Here is a 20086-nt window from a genome sequence, read left to right on the forward strand (position 1 = left end):
GTACATTACATATTTACTTGTTTTAGTAGAGTTAATATTTTTAATCCATCTTAAATGTACAAATTATAAATGCACTGTGCTTTTATCTCTAAGATATAGTTAGAATTTTGTATTTTGAGGTTTCAGAATTCAAGTGAATCTCCACAGGCATGTATAGAACATGGGCCAGATGTGCTGGCCTGTATGTACTATACTTTATGGAATACAACTGGCAGCTATAAAGCAAATATCTATAAATCAAACCATGTTTTCTCATTCACTTCATTATAGTTTCAGATATGTGTACCTACAGAAAAACTTTAGACTCACAACATATACATGTCATTCCAATTCTCTCTAGATATCTTTTTTCAGCCTATAATCATACAGATGTACTGAGTGTCAGTGATTGATAGAAGAAAAGACAGAAGTAGCTAAAACTGCTTCTGTCACTTTCTTCCTAATATTTGTGTCTCACTGAGGGTTTAGTATAAAGCAAATAGCCAGAGAACTCGTTGGGTACACATTCATGAAAGTGAATTAATCCTGCTCCTCTGGGCAGGGATAGCATTCACTGCATCCTTTTACAATTCCTTTAGAGTATATTTCCCAAGTTTATCTTGTATATTAAAAAAAATAAATCTCAGCCTACTGGCATGCTGCTTGCCAATACTTTACTGGGATTTTCATACCGTGTACCATGTCATCTACTTCTTAGGGCAAGTTATGGTTCCTCCACTCTTTCTTCTTTTTCTCATTTTCCTCCTTTTTCATCTCCTTTTTCCTTTTCTTTTCTTTTAAGATATGTGAGAACCTTAAAACGATTTAAATTTAGAAAACAATAAAGAAGAAAATGGAATTATATGAGTCAAAATAAACAATAAACTAAAGTAAACAGAGCTTTTAGTTTTAAAGTACTTTACATATATGCTCATTCAATTCTTACAAAAGCCCTAGAAAAGAAACTGAAAAGTTAATTCCTGTATACTGTCAGATGTAGAATTTGAACCTAGGTGTCTCTCCAGGCTCCATTCTACAGTTCTTTATATTATATCTCACTGCCTCTCCTATTGATTTTTATAAAACATCATAACAGAAGAGAAAATTGTTCATCCTAGACCTGTTTTTTAATATCCTTCCCTCGGTTTTTTCCAGTATTGTGTATATACATATACATAGTCAACATATACAGGATAAAATTCTAATTCCACCACAAGTTAGAAAACTCAAAATAGTAAGTACCATGAACCATCTGTATGCTGTGGGCCTTAGGTGTTTTTTAATCTTTCATCTTTGGTGAGGATCAAATTTCATTAGAAAAATAAGCCATAGGCATTACAAACTCAGTCTAGTGAAATTCAATATCCACAATGACAATTCAGAATATGAATTCCATAAAGGGAAAAAACTAAACCTCACCCTCTCAACTTCGCATCTAAATATCTTAAAGAGCACCATTGGTTTTATGAAATGGTTTTGATCTGCCCTCCTAAGTTTAAGTTCAAAAGAGAGCTTATATTTTTAAGTGTATTCTTTCTCTGAGTATGTTTACTTTGAACTACAGCATATAGTTTCTCCAATAAATCTAACCTGCCACTATCTGTTTTTAAGGCTTTGTAAACTCCAAGTGGTTATGATGTGTGAAGTTTGGAACTGAAATTTTTGGAAAACATATGTTATAAATTTTGAGTTATTTTGATTGTTTCAAATGGTAGAATTTTAACATAAATGTTCAGTGAAGAACTTTGGGCCTTAGCAAGGCAATATACCATATTGTGGTACAGTGAAAAACTAGACCAAAGTAAAAAAGAAATTCCAGAAAATTGCTGTTTCCTATCAGTGTAATGATTGTCTAATGAAGCTGCTGCTCTTATCCTTCATGTAGTCATCTGAAAAGTTTGTCTCTACTCATAAACCTTAAAATGATCACACATGGAAAAAGTCATAATGTTTTGGCAAATAGTTCCTTGTTAGGAATGTGCATGAAGTATACCTGCTTCATAACTAGGATTCTATATAAATTCCATCAAAATCTGTTAGGTCAGCCAAAAAAGAATGCAGTATGAACAAAGGAATGGGATAAAAGCCTTTGAAAAAAGGATATATTACTTTATCAAAAAACATACTTTTGTTGTAAGAGCAAAATGAATGAAATATGCATGTTCCTTTTTTCTTATTTTTCAGGTGTAATTCTTGGATCATCATTACTACTCAACATAAATGACTTTCTCCTGAAAACAAGCCTCAAAGAAAAAAGTCGAGTTCTAATAGGGCCCTGTTGCAGTACTGCCAATCTGGAAGCTAAATGGTGTAAACATAGTGGTAATCCTGGCCCAGAACAGTCCATTCCAAAAGTATTCATTGATTTAAGAGGAGGGCTAATACAGGTCTGTGATAATTGTACAAAGTTCTTATATTCCAATAACTTTTTTTTTATTTAGAATATTTTCCCCAATGACTTTTTTTTTTAACCCTTAACTTCTGTGTATTGATTTATAGGTGGAAGAGTGGTAAGGGTAGGCAATGGGGGTCAAGTGACTTGCCCAGGGTCACACAGCTGGGAAGTGTCTGAGGCCGGATTTGAACCTAGGACCTCCCGTCTCTAGGCATGGCTCTCAATCCACTGAGCTACCCAGCTGCCTCCCCCCCCAATGACTTCTTAATTAATGTTTTTAGTTATTTTTAACTGATATTAAATTTTAAACTTTGGTTTGATGGGGGAAAGGATTATCAGATTACTCCCCCATAATTTTTTTATCAGGGTGGTCCTTATTTAATTGCTTAGTTGTCAGCTTGACCTAAGCACAAGTTATCATTAATAACCGATAAGACTATTTCACATTACCAAGTACATCTGGGTTCTTTAAAAATGGATTACAAAACCCTTAACATAATATGTCACACTCTGCTCTTTAGCATATTTGCCTTTAATCCACAGTAAGAAAAAATTTTTTTAAGATTGACCTATGTATTGGTGATCTATCATTTGGGCAAATTGGTACCTCTTTTGGATATGTAAAGATGAAGCAAATCTCAGAAATTGAAATGTTTAGCTTAAAAATCTGTAACTATAAAAGATAGCTAATTTTCTGGTTCTCAGCAATAATTTTTAGAGACTCAGAAACTCTAAGTTTGTGTGTATTGTCACAAGCATGTGACAATATAAATATTTTTAAAGCTACAAAGTCCTACTTTAAGGCATCAAGCTTATCTCTTTAGTATTCCCTGAGGCTTTGGGGATTTTCATTAACCAATGATTGAGAGAAATCCCCACACAGTCAGTTGTAATCTTTGTCAATTTCTGTTGGTTTCACAAAAATCCAGCTATCTTTCTATCACTGTTCCTTTAAATAGAAATAATAATTTCATGCCAGCAGAAAATCTCCCCTTAGAAACAAGGGAAGGGGGAGGGAATAGTCCTTTAACATTGCATCTTAAGGGCATTAGCTGTCTCTGCAGCTTGAAGGCTAGAGCATCTTGTTCTCTTCCCCAGCTTGACCCTTCACCTGTCTCTGTTTTCTCTCCTATAATAAAAATCAGAAGAAAAGAGAAGTGGCTTCATGCCACATCTCTCCTTACTATTGCTTCTTGCTATTTCCTGATTCTTATTCCAAATGAATAATTTTATGTTTGGAAAGCCTCCTGTTTTTGTTGAAGATATATAGACCCCTATAAGATAGGGATCAGACCTATGATTTTATTAGTACAAAGAAATCTAGGTGTGAAAATGCCCCCCCACTAATGCAAGTCAGCACCTTCTCTTCAATTTATAACCTTCAAGTAGTCCAAAGCACCAAGAGATTGAGACTTACCCAAGCCAACAAAGTCAGAATGTATCAGGGAGAAGACTTGAACTTAGATTTTCCTGGCTTTGAGGCTAGCTCACTCTCCCTCATATTCTTTGTCATGTCTCTATATACTTTTGGCCTTTCCTTTGATATTTTCTCTACTTAGCATTTATATTTTGCAAATATTTAAAAATATTTTTTATGATAAAATCCCTAATCCTATGAAATAAATCACTTGGCATTGGTAATATTTCTTCTTCCATATTTTCTGAAAGTCAGGAGATTGGAATAAATACCCTCTAAAGTCCTTTTGAATTTTAGCATTCTGTGATTTTCTATGAACAAATTTTCTTTATCCTCTAAGGCAGTGATGGCAAACCTTTTAGAGCCCAAGTACCCAAACTGCAACCCTCATGATGCATGTGAACTGCCCCTTTATCCCAGACAGGGAGAGAGGAAGTGCTTCTATTGGGCTGCTAGCAGAGGGGCAGGTGATGTGAGAAATGTCCTTAGGCTCATGGAGAGGGAGAGGGGAGCAGCCCCCTCCAGCACATGTGCCATCGGTTCACCAACACAGCTCTAGGGGAATAGAACTAGACTTCCCCTTCATAGGAAATGCCAAGACCCCTTTGTTCTGCAAGCCACAGACTTCACACTGTATCAGTGTCAGCACCTTGCACAGCACTTCCCATAAGAGGTGCTTATTAAAGGATTGTGGAACTGTTTTGAACTTTCTTGAGGCTTTCAAAATCCAATGCCCGAACCCATTCTTACTAAGAGTTTTGGAGTCTTTGTGGTTTGTTGTTGTTGTTGTTTTACTTTAGATTCATCTGTAGTATCTTCCCTCCTCTCTGCTTAAAAGAAAACTACTTTCATATATTCTTTATTTAAGCTTCCAAAAAATAGGAAGCTATTCAGTAGGACTTTTAAATTTTGGATATCCCTTGCCCTTTTTTTTTTTTTTTTTTTAACCTTAGCAAATCTTTTCTTCCTTTTTTGGTTAATTGAAATAAAGATCTCTACAAGTATATTCATGTATTCAGCCAACCAGTTCCTTTTTAAAATTTTTATTTTTAAATATTTTTCCATCTTTACATGATTCATTTTCTTTTCTTCCCCCCTCCCAGAGCCAACAAGCAATCCCACTGGCCAACCAGTTCTTAAGTATCTACTAGTTTATAGAGCCCTGAGCTAAGAGGTATGGAAAATAACACAGTTTAGGAATACAGTAAAGGTCCTGCCCTTGAAGATCAAAAGAGCTGTAGAGATATTAAAGCCCAAGTCCAACCCCCTTATTTTATAGATGACTTGGCCTAGGTCACAGAGAGCTGGCAGATGTCTGAGATGGAATTTGAATGTAGGTCTTCCTGACTCCTTCATCAGATACCCAATCTGACACATGCTACTTTTCTAGAATAACATCATACTTTAATGATTAAATCATTGGTTTGAACATTTGTGACTTCATTTAAAGCAGGATATGGGAATGATTATTTTCATTTGTGTATATGTCTTGAGCTTATAAAATTTATCCTATAGCCTGGTTCTCAGAAATTCTATATAACTTGGCTGTTAGTTAAAACTGCATAACATTTCAATCTCTTGTCATATTATTTTATTTAATTTTTCTTAAATTTTTAAAAAATTTCTAACCTTTTATCATATGCTTTTAAAGGTCTTTTGGGGTCAAGAACATTTGAACTGTTTAGTTCTGCTACATGAACTACTTTATGAATACCTAAATAATGAGGGCAAATCAGAGATACCAACTCCTGATCAAATCCTGCCAATGCCATATCCTGTTGAAAAGAACCAGACCTTTAAAACGGAACAAAGTTCTGATGACCTGAGAACAGGGCTATTTCAGTACATACAGGATGCTGGTAAGAAAAGTAACTGCACTATCACTTTGGGATTACTGTGTTGTTATTGGTAGATTTTATACGGAATGGGTCAATTAACTATACACAAAGCTTCATTTCAGAAGTTTGTTACTAATACCTCCATTACTAAAATAGTAAATCACCATTAAATTTCCAGCAGGGGGGAATTTCGTTACTTATTTTGGTCTGAGGCCTTATAAAACTGATGAAATCGCTCTTTCATGTTCTCTTCTTTTATCCTTCTAGTTTGTTTTCCATCTAATAAATCAGCATGTACCCTTTTAAAAAGATAGAACTAATTAGAGCTTAATTTCTTTCGACAGAGTCCTTGAAATTGCCTGGTGTCTATGAAGTTGTGTTTTACAATGAAACTGAGGACAGTCCAGGCATGATGTTATGGAGATATCCAGAACCTAGAGTACTTACCCTTGTACGAATAACCCCTGTTCCTTTCAATACCACAGAAGATCCTGATATTAGTACAGCTGATCTTGGGGATGTACTGCAGGTAAGTATTGATATCTACACAAAGCACAAATTTAGTAGGAAAGCATTTATTAATGATTTAAGAAAAACTTCCTCTTCATATTAAGCCCATTCCTTCAGACATTATTTTCATTTTTGTAGTAGATATTGCATTTTTTTTTAAAGTTGTATTTCAGGGAAATATTGTCATTTAGAATAGACAATACATGACTTTTATTTCAGGAGGCCTGCTTCCTTGTTCTGTTTTGTCATTGTCACAATAATGGATTGTTTGATCTCTGGCTAGAATGTAGTAGATGTTTAGATATATTACTGTTGCATTTTTATGATTACAAAACACTTTCCAGACATCATCACCATTGGACCCTAACACCAGACCTTTGGAAAAAGGAGTAAAATAGTGACTTCACTTTAAAGGTGAGGTCGTGTGCAAGTGACTTCATCAGGAAGCTAATTAATTAGTGGTAGGTCTAGAACCTGAACCTAGGTTTTCAGGCTCTAAATTGAGTATTATTTCTACTCTACCATTTTACCTGTTTAATTTCTACCCTCATTACTGTTGACTACCAAAAGACTCTTTCTTGAGTGAAAAAATAACTCCATGTCTAAAGTTTGATAGTCAGGGAAATCACTAGCTTAGGATATATTATGCATTCTATATTTACTAACAAAACATAAACTACTGCTCCTATCAAACTCTCTGAGCTTTTTATAATAATTTTCATTCATACCAAAGTACTTATTATTATCATTATTCCTAATAAAAATTCTTTATTTTAAAATTAGTTTGATCTTACTCTATGGTGATAACTTGGTAATTTTTAATTGTTAATATTTAATAACAATATTATGAGATAGCCCTAAGTTCCACCTTCCAATTTAATGCCACTCTGTAGTGAATCACCAGTTTCTCAAGTTGTGGTAATGAATACATACAGAATGATTGTAGTGGCTATAAATTTAACGATTTAACATTTAATATTAACATTTAAATGTTAATAAATTTAACAGTACTTTCTAATTGCAAATTTGTTCCTTTCTCCATAGCAGTCAGCAAACCTATTTATTCTGTTTTGGAGATATTTATATATAGTGAAACAACACTATCATTATTGGCATTTTTGTAAATCTATCATTTTAATGATGTGGCACTCCCTTCACCCATGTAGGTTGCTTTCCTTCCATATTTCTCATCCTTTGTGATTCTTATCTTTTTTCCATCAATTTTCCATGATTCTTAAAAATCTCCCTCTTGCTCTAATAATACTGGGAGACTACCAGTACATTATGTGAGCTATCCACATGTGGATAGCTAGTCCACTTCATTTTCCAGACATGGATGTTATTCCTCACATCATGCCCATTGTTGGTAGCATGTTGTGTAGACTATGTCTTTCTATAGCTTCTTAACTTACATATAAATTTGATTCTCTGAAGTACTGGAGTTTTGCTGTTTTATTAGACCTTCTTCAAAGGAGAATATCTCAGTTTCTTACTAGTATTTATTCATCTGGCATCACTATTATGTTTGAAAAGGGACCTCAGAGATCATCTAGTCCAACCTACATGCTAAAGTAATCTCTAGTCTAACAGTACTGACAAGTGGGTTTGAAAGGCAAGGTGAGGGAAGCTACCTCCTCTTGAGACAGCCTATTCCAATGTTGCACAACTACAATTACTTACATTAAGCCTAAATTTTCCTCTCTGCAGCCCTCACCTATTACTTCTGATTTTATGTCTTAGGATCAAATGGAATAAATGTAGTTTCTCTTCTACATGATAGCTCTTCAAGTACTTGAGACCAGCCTCCTCTTCCCCAAACTAAACACGGCCAGTTCCCTCAACTGATCATTTTATGGCACAGACTCTATAGTCTTTTTACCATCCTGGTTTCCCTCCCCTGAACACTTTCCACAGTATCATAAATGTCCTTTTAAAACTGGAAGACTGTTTGATTGTTTTATTTCTTATATCTGCATCCTCTAGTACCTAGTACAGTGCCTGCCATATAGTAGAAATAAATGCTTGTTGGTTGATTGATTGATTGAATTCCATGCCAAGATTGTTATCTGCCACAATTGCCAATAATGACTGTGCCAGTGATGAATGCTTGCTTTAGCCATAAGCCAAACATAATTGTAGCTCATTGAGCTTTGCCAAACTGATTGTTATACTCTTCTTCCCAAGCTTTATGGAAAAAAAACTATCATCTTACTGATCAGTTTTATGAGTTATACACTCCAAACTTTCCATAAAAGTAGTCCTTTAGCTTTGTATTGTGGGAGGAATACCAGGTATTGATGGTAAATGCTCTTTACAATTGGAGCCTACACTGGCAACAGAAATACTGAGCTAGAAACACCCTAAATCTAATCCAATCTGGCAGTATCTCTCAGGGAGAGTGATCCTTTCATTTGTGGCTCTCAGATTATATGGTTTTTTTTGTTGTTTGTTTATTTTTGTTTTTAATACAGTTCTTAAGTTGTGTTATAACTTTTAGAAGTGATTTGGGGCAAGTTAGTTTACTTGAAAGAATTGGAGGCAGAGCCAAGATGTCAGAGTAGCAGAAAGAAATGAGAATGGAACCAGAAGAACAACTTATACGATGACAACAATATGGTCAAGACCAACAATTTTAAAAGAATTAGTAAGTCTGATCAGAGTAATGACTAACCATAATTCGAGAAGATTAATGATAAAACATTCTACTTACCTTCCTATTAGATAAGTAAAAGACTCAGTGCAGAATGATACATATATTTCTTTGGACATAGTCAATGCAGAAAATTGTTTTGTTTAATCATGAAAGGGCATTTCTCCCATTCTCAGTGGGAGGATTGAGGGAGCACTGGGGTGAAAGGAAGTTTTTGCTAATTGAAGAAAATATGTCATTTCATTTTTCAAAAATAAAATGAAGGACTTAGGCTAGATGGCTTTTAGGGTCCCTTTCAATACTGAATTAATAATCCTGTGACCTTTTTTAGAGGCATAAATATGTGTATTGCCCCAGCAGTCCCTGCATTGTGGAAGGCCTTCAGAGGTCTTGAGCTCTACTAGAGATACAAAAGGGGAAGGGCATTCTTTCAGAGAAAAAAATAAGTGCCTCATATGCAAGGCATTGTGTTAAACACTAGGAATACAAAGATTATAATACAGACCTTTCCTACATAGACCACATTGTCCAGTTGAAGTAAAAACCTATCCTTTATACAATTAACTGTCATACAAAAGAGAATGAGATAAGTGCAAATGAAAGGTCCTGACTAAGAGCTTTGGGACATTTGAGGAGGGAGAGAGCAGTTTCATAGAGAGGAAACAGATAGGGATTGTTGGGATAATCCATGTTACTTCCCAGACCAAAACACCCTTCCCTAGCCATCACTCCTCTTATGCATTATCTCCCCTATAAGAATATCATTGTGAGCAAGAACTATCACACTTTCGTATTCATATCTTCACACACACAGCTAGTAGAGTACTTAGCACATAGTAAAATAAAGAATGCTTATTATTCATTCATTCATGAAGGAGATAGCTGCTGAACAAGGTCTTGAAGTTGGAAATGACATTTTTTATTATAAAGATATTTTATTTTACCAATTACATGTAATAACAAATTTCCACACAAATTTTCTGAAGTTACAAGATCCAAAGTATCCCTCTCTCTTCCTTCCCCACTCCCAGAGGTGGCAAGCAATTTGATATGGGTTATACATGTATTATCATACAAAAAATGAGCAAATTTTTATAAGAGAATAATAATATAAAATCAAAACCTAAAAATTAAAACCCAAATAAAGTTAAATATCACATGCTTTGATTTGTGTTCCAACTCCCAAAAGTTCTTTCTTTGCAGTTGGATAGCATTCTTTGTCATAAGTTTCTCAGAATTGTCCAGAATCATTGTATTGCTGATTGTAGCTAAGTCTGTCACAGCAGACCATTCCACAATATTGCTGTTACTATACACAGTGTTCTCCTGGTTCTGCTTATTTCACTTTGTATCAGTTCACGTGGGTCTTTCAGCTCTTTCTGAAATCATCCTGTTCATCATTTCTTACAGCACAATAGTGTTCCATCACCATCATATCCCGCAATTTGTTCAGCCATTCCCCAACTGATGAAGATCCCAGATGACTTTTTAAAAGCTAGAGATAGGGTCTAATTCAGGCAAGGGATAATATGTGAGTGAAAGCACAGAGATGAGAGCAGCAAACATGGAAAAAAGAAATATAGCATGCACTAATTTATCCGGAAAGTAGAGAATCCTAGAAACCAATAGGGAAGAATGTATCAAGAAAAAAATTGAGTGATCCACAGTTTCTAATGCTTCAGAAAACTCAAGGAAAATGAGGACGGAAAAAAAGCCCATTTTAGTTAGCAATTAAGGAATGTTTTAGTTCTTAGATAACAAATATTTCATGGAAGAATAAGTCAGATTATAAAGGGTTAGGGAGTAAACAAGTGGTAAGAAAGGGAGGACAGTGAATATAAGAGTTTCTCAAATTATGGCGATGAAGAGTAGAGGGAGAGAATGATAGGTTGGAAAGATGAGATAGAATCAAAAGAACATTATTTTTAGGATAGAGGAAGTTTGAGCATGTTTTGAGGCTAAGAGTAGGGTACCAAAAATAAAATGAAGAGACTGAATTGTTTAGATGGCCAAAACTTAAGGAATAATCATTGATGGTTCCATGACATCTTAGAAGAAGACTTAAAGTAGAATACCCCAGAAATCTTTTCCTGGCTCATGTACTATTTTAACATTTTTTCAATTACTTGAATAAAGGCAGAACTGGCATGCTTTCCAGATTTATTAATGATGCAAAACTGTGATGGATATTAGGATATGGCAGATAGCCAATAATGGAGCTGAGTTCCAAAAAGGTCTTGAAGGGGCAGAGCAGCTCAGCAGACTGAGAGCCAGTCCCAGAGTCCTAGGTTCAAATCTGACCTCAGACCTACCTGTGTGGCCCTGGGCAAGTCATTTAACTTCCATTGCCTAGCCCTTACCACCCTTCTTCCTTGGAACCAATACATAGTATTGATTCTAAGACAAAAGGTAAGAGTTAAAAAATAAAGAGATCTTGACAGGCTAAAGCATTAGGCTAAATCTAATAAACATAAAATTCAGTAGGAATAATTATAAAGTCTTACACTTGTATTAAAAAATCATCTTCACAAATATCAGATGAGAGTACATGGTTAAGAAACAGTTGGGAAAAAGATCTGGAGGTTTTAGTGAACGATGCCAATATAACTTAGTAGTGTAAGGTGGCAGCCCTCCAAAAATTATATAATCTTGATCTGTTTTAAGAAAGGAAGAGCTTCCAGAATAGGAAGATACCAACCTTCTGTATTCTTATCTAAGTCAAAATCACATCTATAATATTATGTTCAATTATGGGGGCACAATTTAAGAAGCCCTTGATAAGTTGGATAGTTTCCAAAGAAGTACAAACCATAATAACCATAATGGAGAAGAGCCTTGATTTCATATCATATGAGGATAGATTAGAGAAACTGAAGATATTTAACCTAAAGCAGGGTAAGGCTATGGTTATTATCAACCATGTTCAAGCATTTGAAGAACTATTACATGAAGCAGTGACTAAATTTATTCTGTTTGTCTCTGGAGGACAGAAACAAGGACAATAGGTAGAGGTTGCACAGAGACCAAGTTAGGATAATATCAGAGGAAATTATACTAACATTTAGGGTTCTTCAAAAGTAGAATAGATTGTCTTGAAACTGGTGGGTTCCTCCTCATTGAAGATCTTCAAACAAAGACTGACTGATGCCTTCATGGGTTATATCATAGTGGAGATTCCTTTTGTGTTATCAATTGAACTAGAGGGCTTTTGAGGTCCCTGCCAGTTTTCAAATTCTGTGATTCTGTGCCCCTGTCTTTTCTGTCATTTCATTTTTGAGAATCCAAGCACGAATTATCCTAACATATCATTTGGATTGTTTAATATTATTTCTGGCATTTAATTTTGCATATTTTATTCAATTTGTTTATAGTACTTGTTTTTTATACTTTTATTATAAATCTCTTTTCCTTCACATTTTGGTAATTAAATGGAATTTATGGCAGATTTATTGAGAAAAACCAACACATCCCAACTGTTTACTTTCTGTACACTGAAAAGGCCAGTCAGCAGTACTGAATGCTAAGGAACTTGACTAATTACTCATGTTGGAGTAATTTCATCATCTCTCCCCTAAATCAGCTTTTCCTCCTCCCAATTCTTATTTCTGTCGGAGATGTCTTCATTCTTGCAGATGCCTAGGCTTAAGACTTCAAAATTATCTTTGACCCCCCCCTTCCCTTTTGTCCCTCATAACCATTTGCCATTCCTGTTTGTTCTTCCTTCATGACATCTTTCACTTATATCCTCTCCTTTCTATTCTCACTGCCATCACTGTATTATAGACCTTGTTATTATCATACCTGAACTATTATAGTAATCTTCCTCCTCCATCCTAGTTTCTTCTCAGTTCATTCTGTGGGTGGCTTCTGGAGTTATTTTATTTAAGCACTACTTTAATCATGTCATTTCCTTACTTAGAACTTTCAATGATTCTCTATTACCTGTGGAATAAAATCACGTACCTTCCATTATAACCAACTACCATTGTTCATCCATTCCCTGAATGGTAGATAACCCCCACCCAATTTCCAATATTTGCCACTACAAAAAGAGCTCCTAAAAATATTTTTGTCCAAGTAGATCCTTTTTCCTTATCTCATCTCTTTAGGATGTAGACCCAGTAATGATATTGCTAGGTCAAAGAATAGTGCATAGTTTTGTGGCCCTTTGAGCCTGGTTCATTTTTGCTCTCCAGAAAGGTTGTAGCAATTCACAGTTCCACTAACAGTATATTAGTGTCCCAATTTTCCCATATCTCCTTCAACATTTATCATTTTCCTTTGTAGTCATATTAGTCAACCTGATAGGTATAAAGTGATATTTGGAGTTGTTTTAATTTTCATTTCTCTAATCAGTAGTGATTTGGAGCATTTTTTCAAATGGTTATGGAGAGTTTTAATTTCTTCCTCTGAGAGGTACCTGTTCAGATCCTTCGACCATTTTCCATTTGGGGAATACTTTGCATTCTGTAATAAGGGAATTTAGGCATGTGATAAGATAATTAGGCTAGTGGGGTAATAGGTGATTGTAATAAGGGAATATGGCAGGGATGTAATAAGGGACTGAGGCAATGGGGTGATATGGGACCAAAGGCTGGAGGTAATCAAGGGGAATTAAGGCAGAGGTATGGTTGGAATAGAGGATAAGGCAGGCAAGGGATTAAAGGTAGAGTGAATAGGGGATATGACACTGTGGATAGGGGTTTGTGAATCCCTAAGGCAGTAAAGTGAATAAGGAAGGTATAATGGTAAAGCTGGTAAATTGAAGTGGTAGGAGAAGTAAGGGAATGACTGAGTTTAGGGAATATAAACATGGAGGTATAAAGAGTTACAAGGGAGAGGATGAGGTATTTTGGGCAAACAGCTACAGCCTGGAAGAGACTGGGACACAGGCTTAAGAGACACTACAGGGAAACAGACTGAGCCCTTCAAGTAGGAAGGGCACTTCTACAGTCAAAGGTTAAGGCTAGCCAAGAATGGTTTGAAACTGACTAGAGGGCTGCTAGTCAGTTTCTCAGGTTTACAAAGGAACAGTTCAGAGGAAGTATAAGATTGCACTTCCTCCAAAATGGACACCTCCAACTCCCTTCCAGACTCAGAGACTATATGATTCCTTTCTTCCCTTCTCCCTCTCTTATCAATAAACTAATGAAGTAGCCAAAGGTTTTGATTAAAAGACAAACTGGGTTTATTAATTTAAGGGTTGATTGGAAAGTTTAGAGGATACAAGGTAACCCTAATAGCCGCCTAGAGAAAGCTTCAGGTGGGGGGAGGGAGCCAGGAACGTGAAACTGAGAAAGGACCTGCCTTAACTCAGCTCTCAAATGGTTTTGTAATCAATGGGGTTAGGAAAGTTGGATACAATGATTCAGTAGATAATTTGTAACAAGGGTAAGCCCTATTTGACTATTTAAAACTATCAAGTTTAAAACTAATTCTCCGATCTACCCTCCTTTCAAAACCCTCACAGAAATTCAGGTAGGGAAGGAAAAATGAAGATGGGAATAAGGGAGGTTAGGGAGATTCAAAGGAAATCACTAAGCTAACAATTTTTAAGAGAAAAACTGCAGAATATAGGCCAGGTTTCAATCCCAAGAAAGAGCTCAGATTGACCCTGTTCCTCTCCACGAGTCCCCAGGGTCAATTGACTTTTCCTCAAGATTCCAAACCTTATCAACTGTCAGAAATTCTCTGCAGCAAGGCTTTGCAGGGCTGACATGCACTCTATTTGGACTACAATTCTTATAAATCTAACTCATTTTTCTATATATTTGAAAAATGAAACCTTTTTCAGAGATACTTGGAATAATTCTTTTTTAAAATTTGTTGTTTCCCTTCTAATCTTGCTTACATTGGTTTTGTTTATACAAAAACTTTAATTTAATATAATCGAAATTATCCTCTTCATTTTTTGTAATGTTCTTATATCTTATTTGGTCATGAATTCTCCTCTTATCCATAGGTCTAAAAGGTAAACTTTTCCATGGTCCCCTAATTTGTTTATGGTATTACCCTTCATATCTAGATCAAGTATCTATTTTGGCTTCAACCTGTTGTGTGGTGTAAGATGTTGGTCCATGCCTAATCTCTGCCATACCATTTTCCAGTTTTCCCAGAAGTTTTTGTCAAATAATGAGTTCTTCCCCCCAAAACTTGGATCTTTGGGCTTATCAAACACTATGGGACTATGGACATTAGCTGCCATGTATTGATTACCTAATCTATTCCATTGATCCACCACACTATTTCTTAGCCAGTACCAGATTGTTTTGATGATTACTTCTTAAGAATATAGTTTGAGATCTGGTGTGGCCAGGCCTCCTTCCCTCATTTTTTTTTCTTAATTACCTGCATATTCTTGGCCTTTTGTTCTTCCAGATGAACTTTGTTGTAATTTTTTCTATTTCTATGAAATAATTTTTGGGTAGTCTGTTGGATGTGGCACTAAGGTAAATTAATTTAGGTACAACTGTCATTTTCACTATGAGCTCGGCCTCTCTATTAGCAATTAATGTTTTTTCAGTTGTTTTGGTCTGACTTTTGGTGTGAAGAGATCATACACTTGCTGGGTTTGCTTTTGTGTACTTTCTTTTCTGCTCTTGCCTACTCCATTACTTCATCCTAGAATTCCTGTCAGATTCTTAACTTTCATTCTATAAAGCACAGCCCTAAGGCCCAGATCAAATCCTGGCTTCCCCATTCTTCTCTGAATATCCCAATGGTCTGTCCTCTGAAATCCCTAGAGTAGTTTTCACCCCTTATATGACTTGAGGCGTCTAGAGCACTTGAGTTCAAATTTAACCTCTAACACTTACTAGCAGTATGAATCTGGAGAAGTGCAGTGCCTGGCACATGGTAGGCATTTAATCAATGCTTGTTTCTTTCCTTCCTTTCCTCAAGAGAGGAGTGTTTGAGGCATAAACCATATTATAAGGGTTTACAGAAAGAATGAAGTAATGGAGATAGTGACTAGGCTATTGTTTTGATGAAAATGTCAGTAAAAATGTGGAGAAAAAATATATCCAATAAATTTATTGCAAGTCAGTATCATTTTACATCATAAACACCTCATTACCTTTCTTATCTCCTTCAATTTTAGATTTAAGCTCCTTCAAGGCAGAGACCTTGACTCATTCATTTATGTATTTGCCCAATGCCCCCCTTTAGTGAGTATTCTGTAAATATTATGTTGAATATGTGTAAAAAGTATTATGTTCTGTAAGTGGCATAGTAAGTAGCATAGCCTTTTCTATCACTATTCCTATAACTCTGATGAATGTCCTCCGTTTTTTGAATTTGAGAGATCAGCATACATTTTTTTGTGTCAGGGGGATAATCTTCCAGAGAATAGTCTAATGCAGTGACATTTCACACGTCCTGCCAAGTTCCCTGCCCTCTAAACATAGCTGTTTTTTAGCTCCCTTCAGTTACTTGAAGCCTCAGAATTAAGAGATGCAGAAATACCTTTGGCTTTTGTCCTGCATTGGAAATCAGAATTATACCAGGATGCTTTTCTCCTGCAGATCTATAGTAATTTCCCATGAAAACCAGTCAATGAAGACCTCACAGGTTTCACTTGCAATTCAATTCAACCAGCATTCATTAAGCATATTGTTATGGGTATATTTGATCTAGTTTGGGTTAAACTCAACAATATACGGTGTGCAGGGCATTAGAATGCAACACAAAAATCCAAAGAATCCCTGTGCTCAAGGAACTATAATTCTCCTAGGAGTAGCAACAATTACCAATATAAGTAAATACAAAGTATGTATGAATATACGTATGAAGTAATGCAAGGTATTTCAAGAGGGAGGATACACAGACAACTAGGGGAATCCAGAAAGGCAGGACTTCATGACTTCTTCTTTGAAGTAAATGAGGGATTCTAGGAGTCAGCAGGAAGTCAGGATTGCATTCCAAGCGTAGGGGATCATTTGTGCAAAGGCCCAAGTGCAGGAGATGGATTGTCATGTACAGGAAATAACCTTGAGATGACTCAAAATAAAGTTGGAAAGGTAGATGGGAATCAGATTATGGAGGACTTTAAATAGTAGTCTGAGGATTTTGTTCTATACTAGATAGAATAGAGCCAATGAAGATTTTTGAGTAGAGAGGTGAAGTGGTCAGCTCTGTGATTTTAAAATGTCAGTTCAGCAGCTGTGTAGAAGTTGTACTGGGTGGTCTGAGGTCAGTCAGATGTTGTTGCAAATAACCTAAGCCACTGATGCTGAAACTTTAAAATGGAATAAAGATTGTGTGAGTGGAGAGATAGGGAGGGAGATGTGTGAAAAATATTCTGGAAGTGAAATGAACAAGACTGGGCAACTGACTAGAGGTGAGAGAAGAGTCAAAAATGAATAGTGTAGCAGTGCCCTCAGTAGACACAGGCAAATTTAGATGATATATAGGTTTGAAGGGAAAATATAATGAATTCTGTTTTATAAATATTTAATATGAGATGCCAGTGGGATATATTCAGTGGGTATCCTTGTTCAACAGGCAGAAGCCAGTATATAAAAAACCTTAGTATTATCTACATATACCACATCTGTATGATAGCTAATGAGATTGCTAAGGGAGAAAATTTAGAGAGAAGAAATAAGAGGGCTTAGGACATAGCCTTATAGGCTTACCTCTTTTTGAGGAACATGAAATTAAATGATTCAGCAAAAGTCATAAGAAGTCCAAAGAGAAGAGTATCTAGGAGGAGGAGATGGTAAGTAATAATAGAGTTGTCAAGAAGATAGAAGACTGTAAAAAAGGACATTGGGTTTCGCAATCATCATATCATAGCTAGTCTGGATTGAGTCGTTTAGTCAAGTGAGGAGATCAGAAGTCTTACAATGGTTTGAAAAGTGAGGGAGAAGTAATGAAATGGAGACAAGGAACCTTTTCTAGGAATCTGGCCACGAAAAAGAAAAGAAAAAAAGACTATAGCTGAAGGAGATGGTAGGATCAAGGGAAGGTTTTTTTGAGGACTAAGGAGATATGAGAATATTTGTAGGTATCAGGGAAAAGCTATTAGACAAATCATTCAGTCATAAGCATTTGTTAAGCTGCTACTGTGTGTGTCAGAAACTTTGACTAACAAGAGATTAAAGTTAAAGACAAAGTGCCGATGATTGATGCGCAGCCCATGTAGGAAATAGCAATACAATCAAGATTGTTCCTCCTGTTTCCTGACTCTTTGCCCAGGTGGGTTTCCCTGTGTAAAATTTGCCTCTGCAGTCTGGAAAATAGAATAAAAAATCTTTTTTGTGGGGCAAAGGAGACTTTGAGCCCTGAGCCAGAGACAAGACTTCGTTTTTGGAAAAATTTTATTTAATTAATTAATTTAGAAGATTTTGCCATGGTTCATGTTTTTTGAACATGGTTCATGTTCTTTCCCTATCCTCCAACCCCCACCCCCACTCCCATAGCCAAAGTGCAATTCCACTGGGTTTTAATTGTAGCATTAATAAAGACATATTTCCATATTATTGATATTTGTACTAGGGTGATCATTTTAGAGTCCATACCTCCAATCATATCCGCATCAACCCATGTGTTCAAGCAGTTGTTTTTCTTCTATGTTTCTGCTCCCACAGTTCTTTCTCTGGACATGGATAGCATTCTTTCTCATAAGTCCCTCAAAATTGTCCTGGATCATTGCATTGTTGCTAATAGAGAAGTCCATTACATTCGATCCAGAGACAAGACTTTTGACAGAACACATCAGTGTGAGAGTTGTCTCTATCTCTTCTCTGAGAATGTTTCTACCATGGTTTTCTCCTTCTGATTACATTTGCAGTATGTTTCCCAGGTTATCAAAAGCTTATGGTTAACACAGTTTATAAAGATAAAGCAAATGTCCAATATAAAGAAAAATAAACTGATATCCTTAGTCGTAAGTTGAAAGGTTCAAGCTTCCATGAGAGCTTTCAAGGGGAGAAAATACAAGATCTAAACTGCTGAGTCTATTAAATGAAGAGGTTTAAATCATACCATCTGTTCAGATACTCCTTGTGCCCACTTGGCCCAAGGAGCTTTGATCCCAGAGTTTAGGCCTCATTCTTTGTGGCAGTTGTCTCTACCCACATTTCTACTTTTTCATATCAGTATGACTTCTGATAACTTCCTCTTATATACCTCCATAAAGGTCACTCAAAGAATGGCCTGTCATTCTTCATCCTTTTGATTTACTCAGGGGACTCATTTGCACTTCATAAAAGGATCACCTGGCATGACCACATTTTTACAGTTAGTTTAACACCTCATTATCTGGCTCCTTTTCTGTGATTAGATCAACTTCCTTACAACACCAATGACCAAAAATTTATCTACATAAATTAGTTACTATTAGGATTTATTAATAGGATTTGTGGAGGAACTGCATATTACTTTAGGAATTAAGTTGTAAAATAATGTGGAAAATTTTTAAAAATATGACTAACATTGGATTAAATATATTTGTCCACGGGAAAGGTAGGAGAGCTTATGTTAGCCACTTTGTAATTTTCCTTAAATTTTAATATTTTTCCAGTTAAATATAGTATGATATAGTTAGCTATGATTAGTAAGATAGGAAATTTCTAAAAGAATAATTAGGAACATCATTTAGAAAACATAAATGATTTTAAACATAACTAGGGCAAAACTTAGATATTATAAATAAATATATTTTCATGCTAAAGAAATAGCACTGATCATTTATCAAATTTCATCAAGTTTCAGAGTCATCGAATTTTAAAGCTGAAGAGGATCTTAAAATAATAAATCTAAAAACTTTTCAGTTTAGCCTTTTTACATTTGGTAGTCATTTGATACCTAATTTCAGCTTAGTGCAACATACAAAATGGAGGTATTTACATTTGTGACCTGTATAAATGAAAATAAATGAGGAAAAAAGGAATCTATTCTGGTACGGTAAGGTCTTTTGAGCACATCATATTTTTACTTAAAATTATAAACTCATTCTGGTTAGTGTGAGGTAAAACTAGTAATTTATACAGATTCATTTATGGATTGATTAAGTCATCCGTACATCTATTTGTTCAACAACTTTTTAGTGTTCCCACTATCTGGAAATTATTGTGCTGGATATAAAGAAGAATAGAGTATAATCCTTATATTCTAGGAAATTATAATCTAATTAGAGAGACAAGATATAGATATATACATACATGTATATGTGTACTAGTTATTATAACACATTAGTATATGTAAATGCCTCAAAAGTGGTTATGGGAATGACATAGTAGTTCTATGGATAGAGAGGTTACATCTGGCTGTAGTGACCAGTAGAGACTCCATCA

General features: G+C 35.5%; 1 protein-coding gene across 3 annotated transcripts in view; it reads left to right on the plus strand.

The window, feature by feature from the left end:
- VPS13B (vacuolar protein sorting 13 homolog B) overlaps positions 1–20086 on the plus strand; it is a 1074400-nt gene that overhangs the window by 874138 nt on the left and 180176 nt on the right. For all 3 annotated transcript variants that reach the window (XM_044668639.1, XM_044668631.1, XM_044668624.1), the window contains exons 36-38: positions 2164–2366; positions 5443–5650; positions 5974–6158. In XM_044668639.1, the coding sequence (XP_044524574.1) occupies positions 2164–2366; positions 5443–5650; positions 5974–6158 (596 nt within the window). The remainder of the gene's footprint in view (positions 1–2163; positions 2367–5442; positions 5651–5973; positions 6159–20086) is intronic.

Source organism: Gracilinanus agilis, chromosome 1 (genome assembly GCF_016433145.1).
Source record: "Gracilinanus agilis isolate LMUSP501 chromosome 1, AgileGrace, whole genome shotgun sequence".
NCBI lineage: Eukaryota > Metazoa > Chordata > Mammalia > Didelphimorphia > Didelphidae > Gracilinanus > Gracilinanus agilis.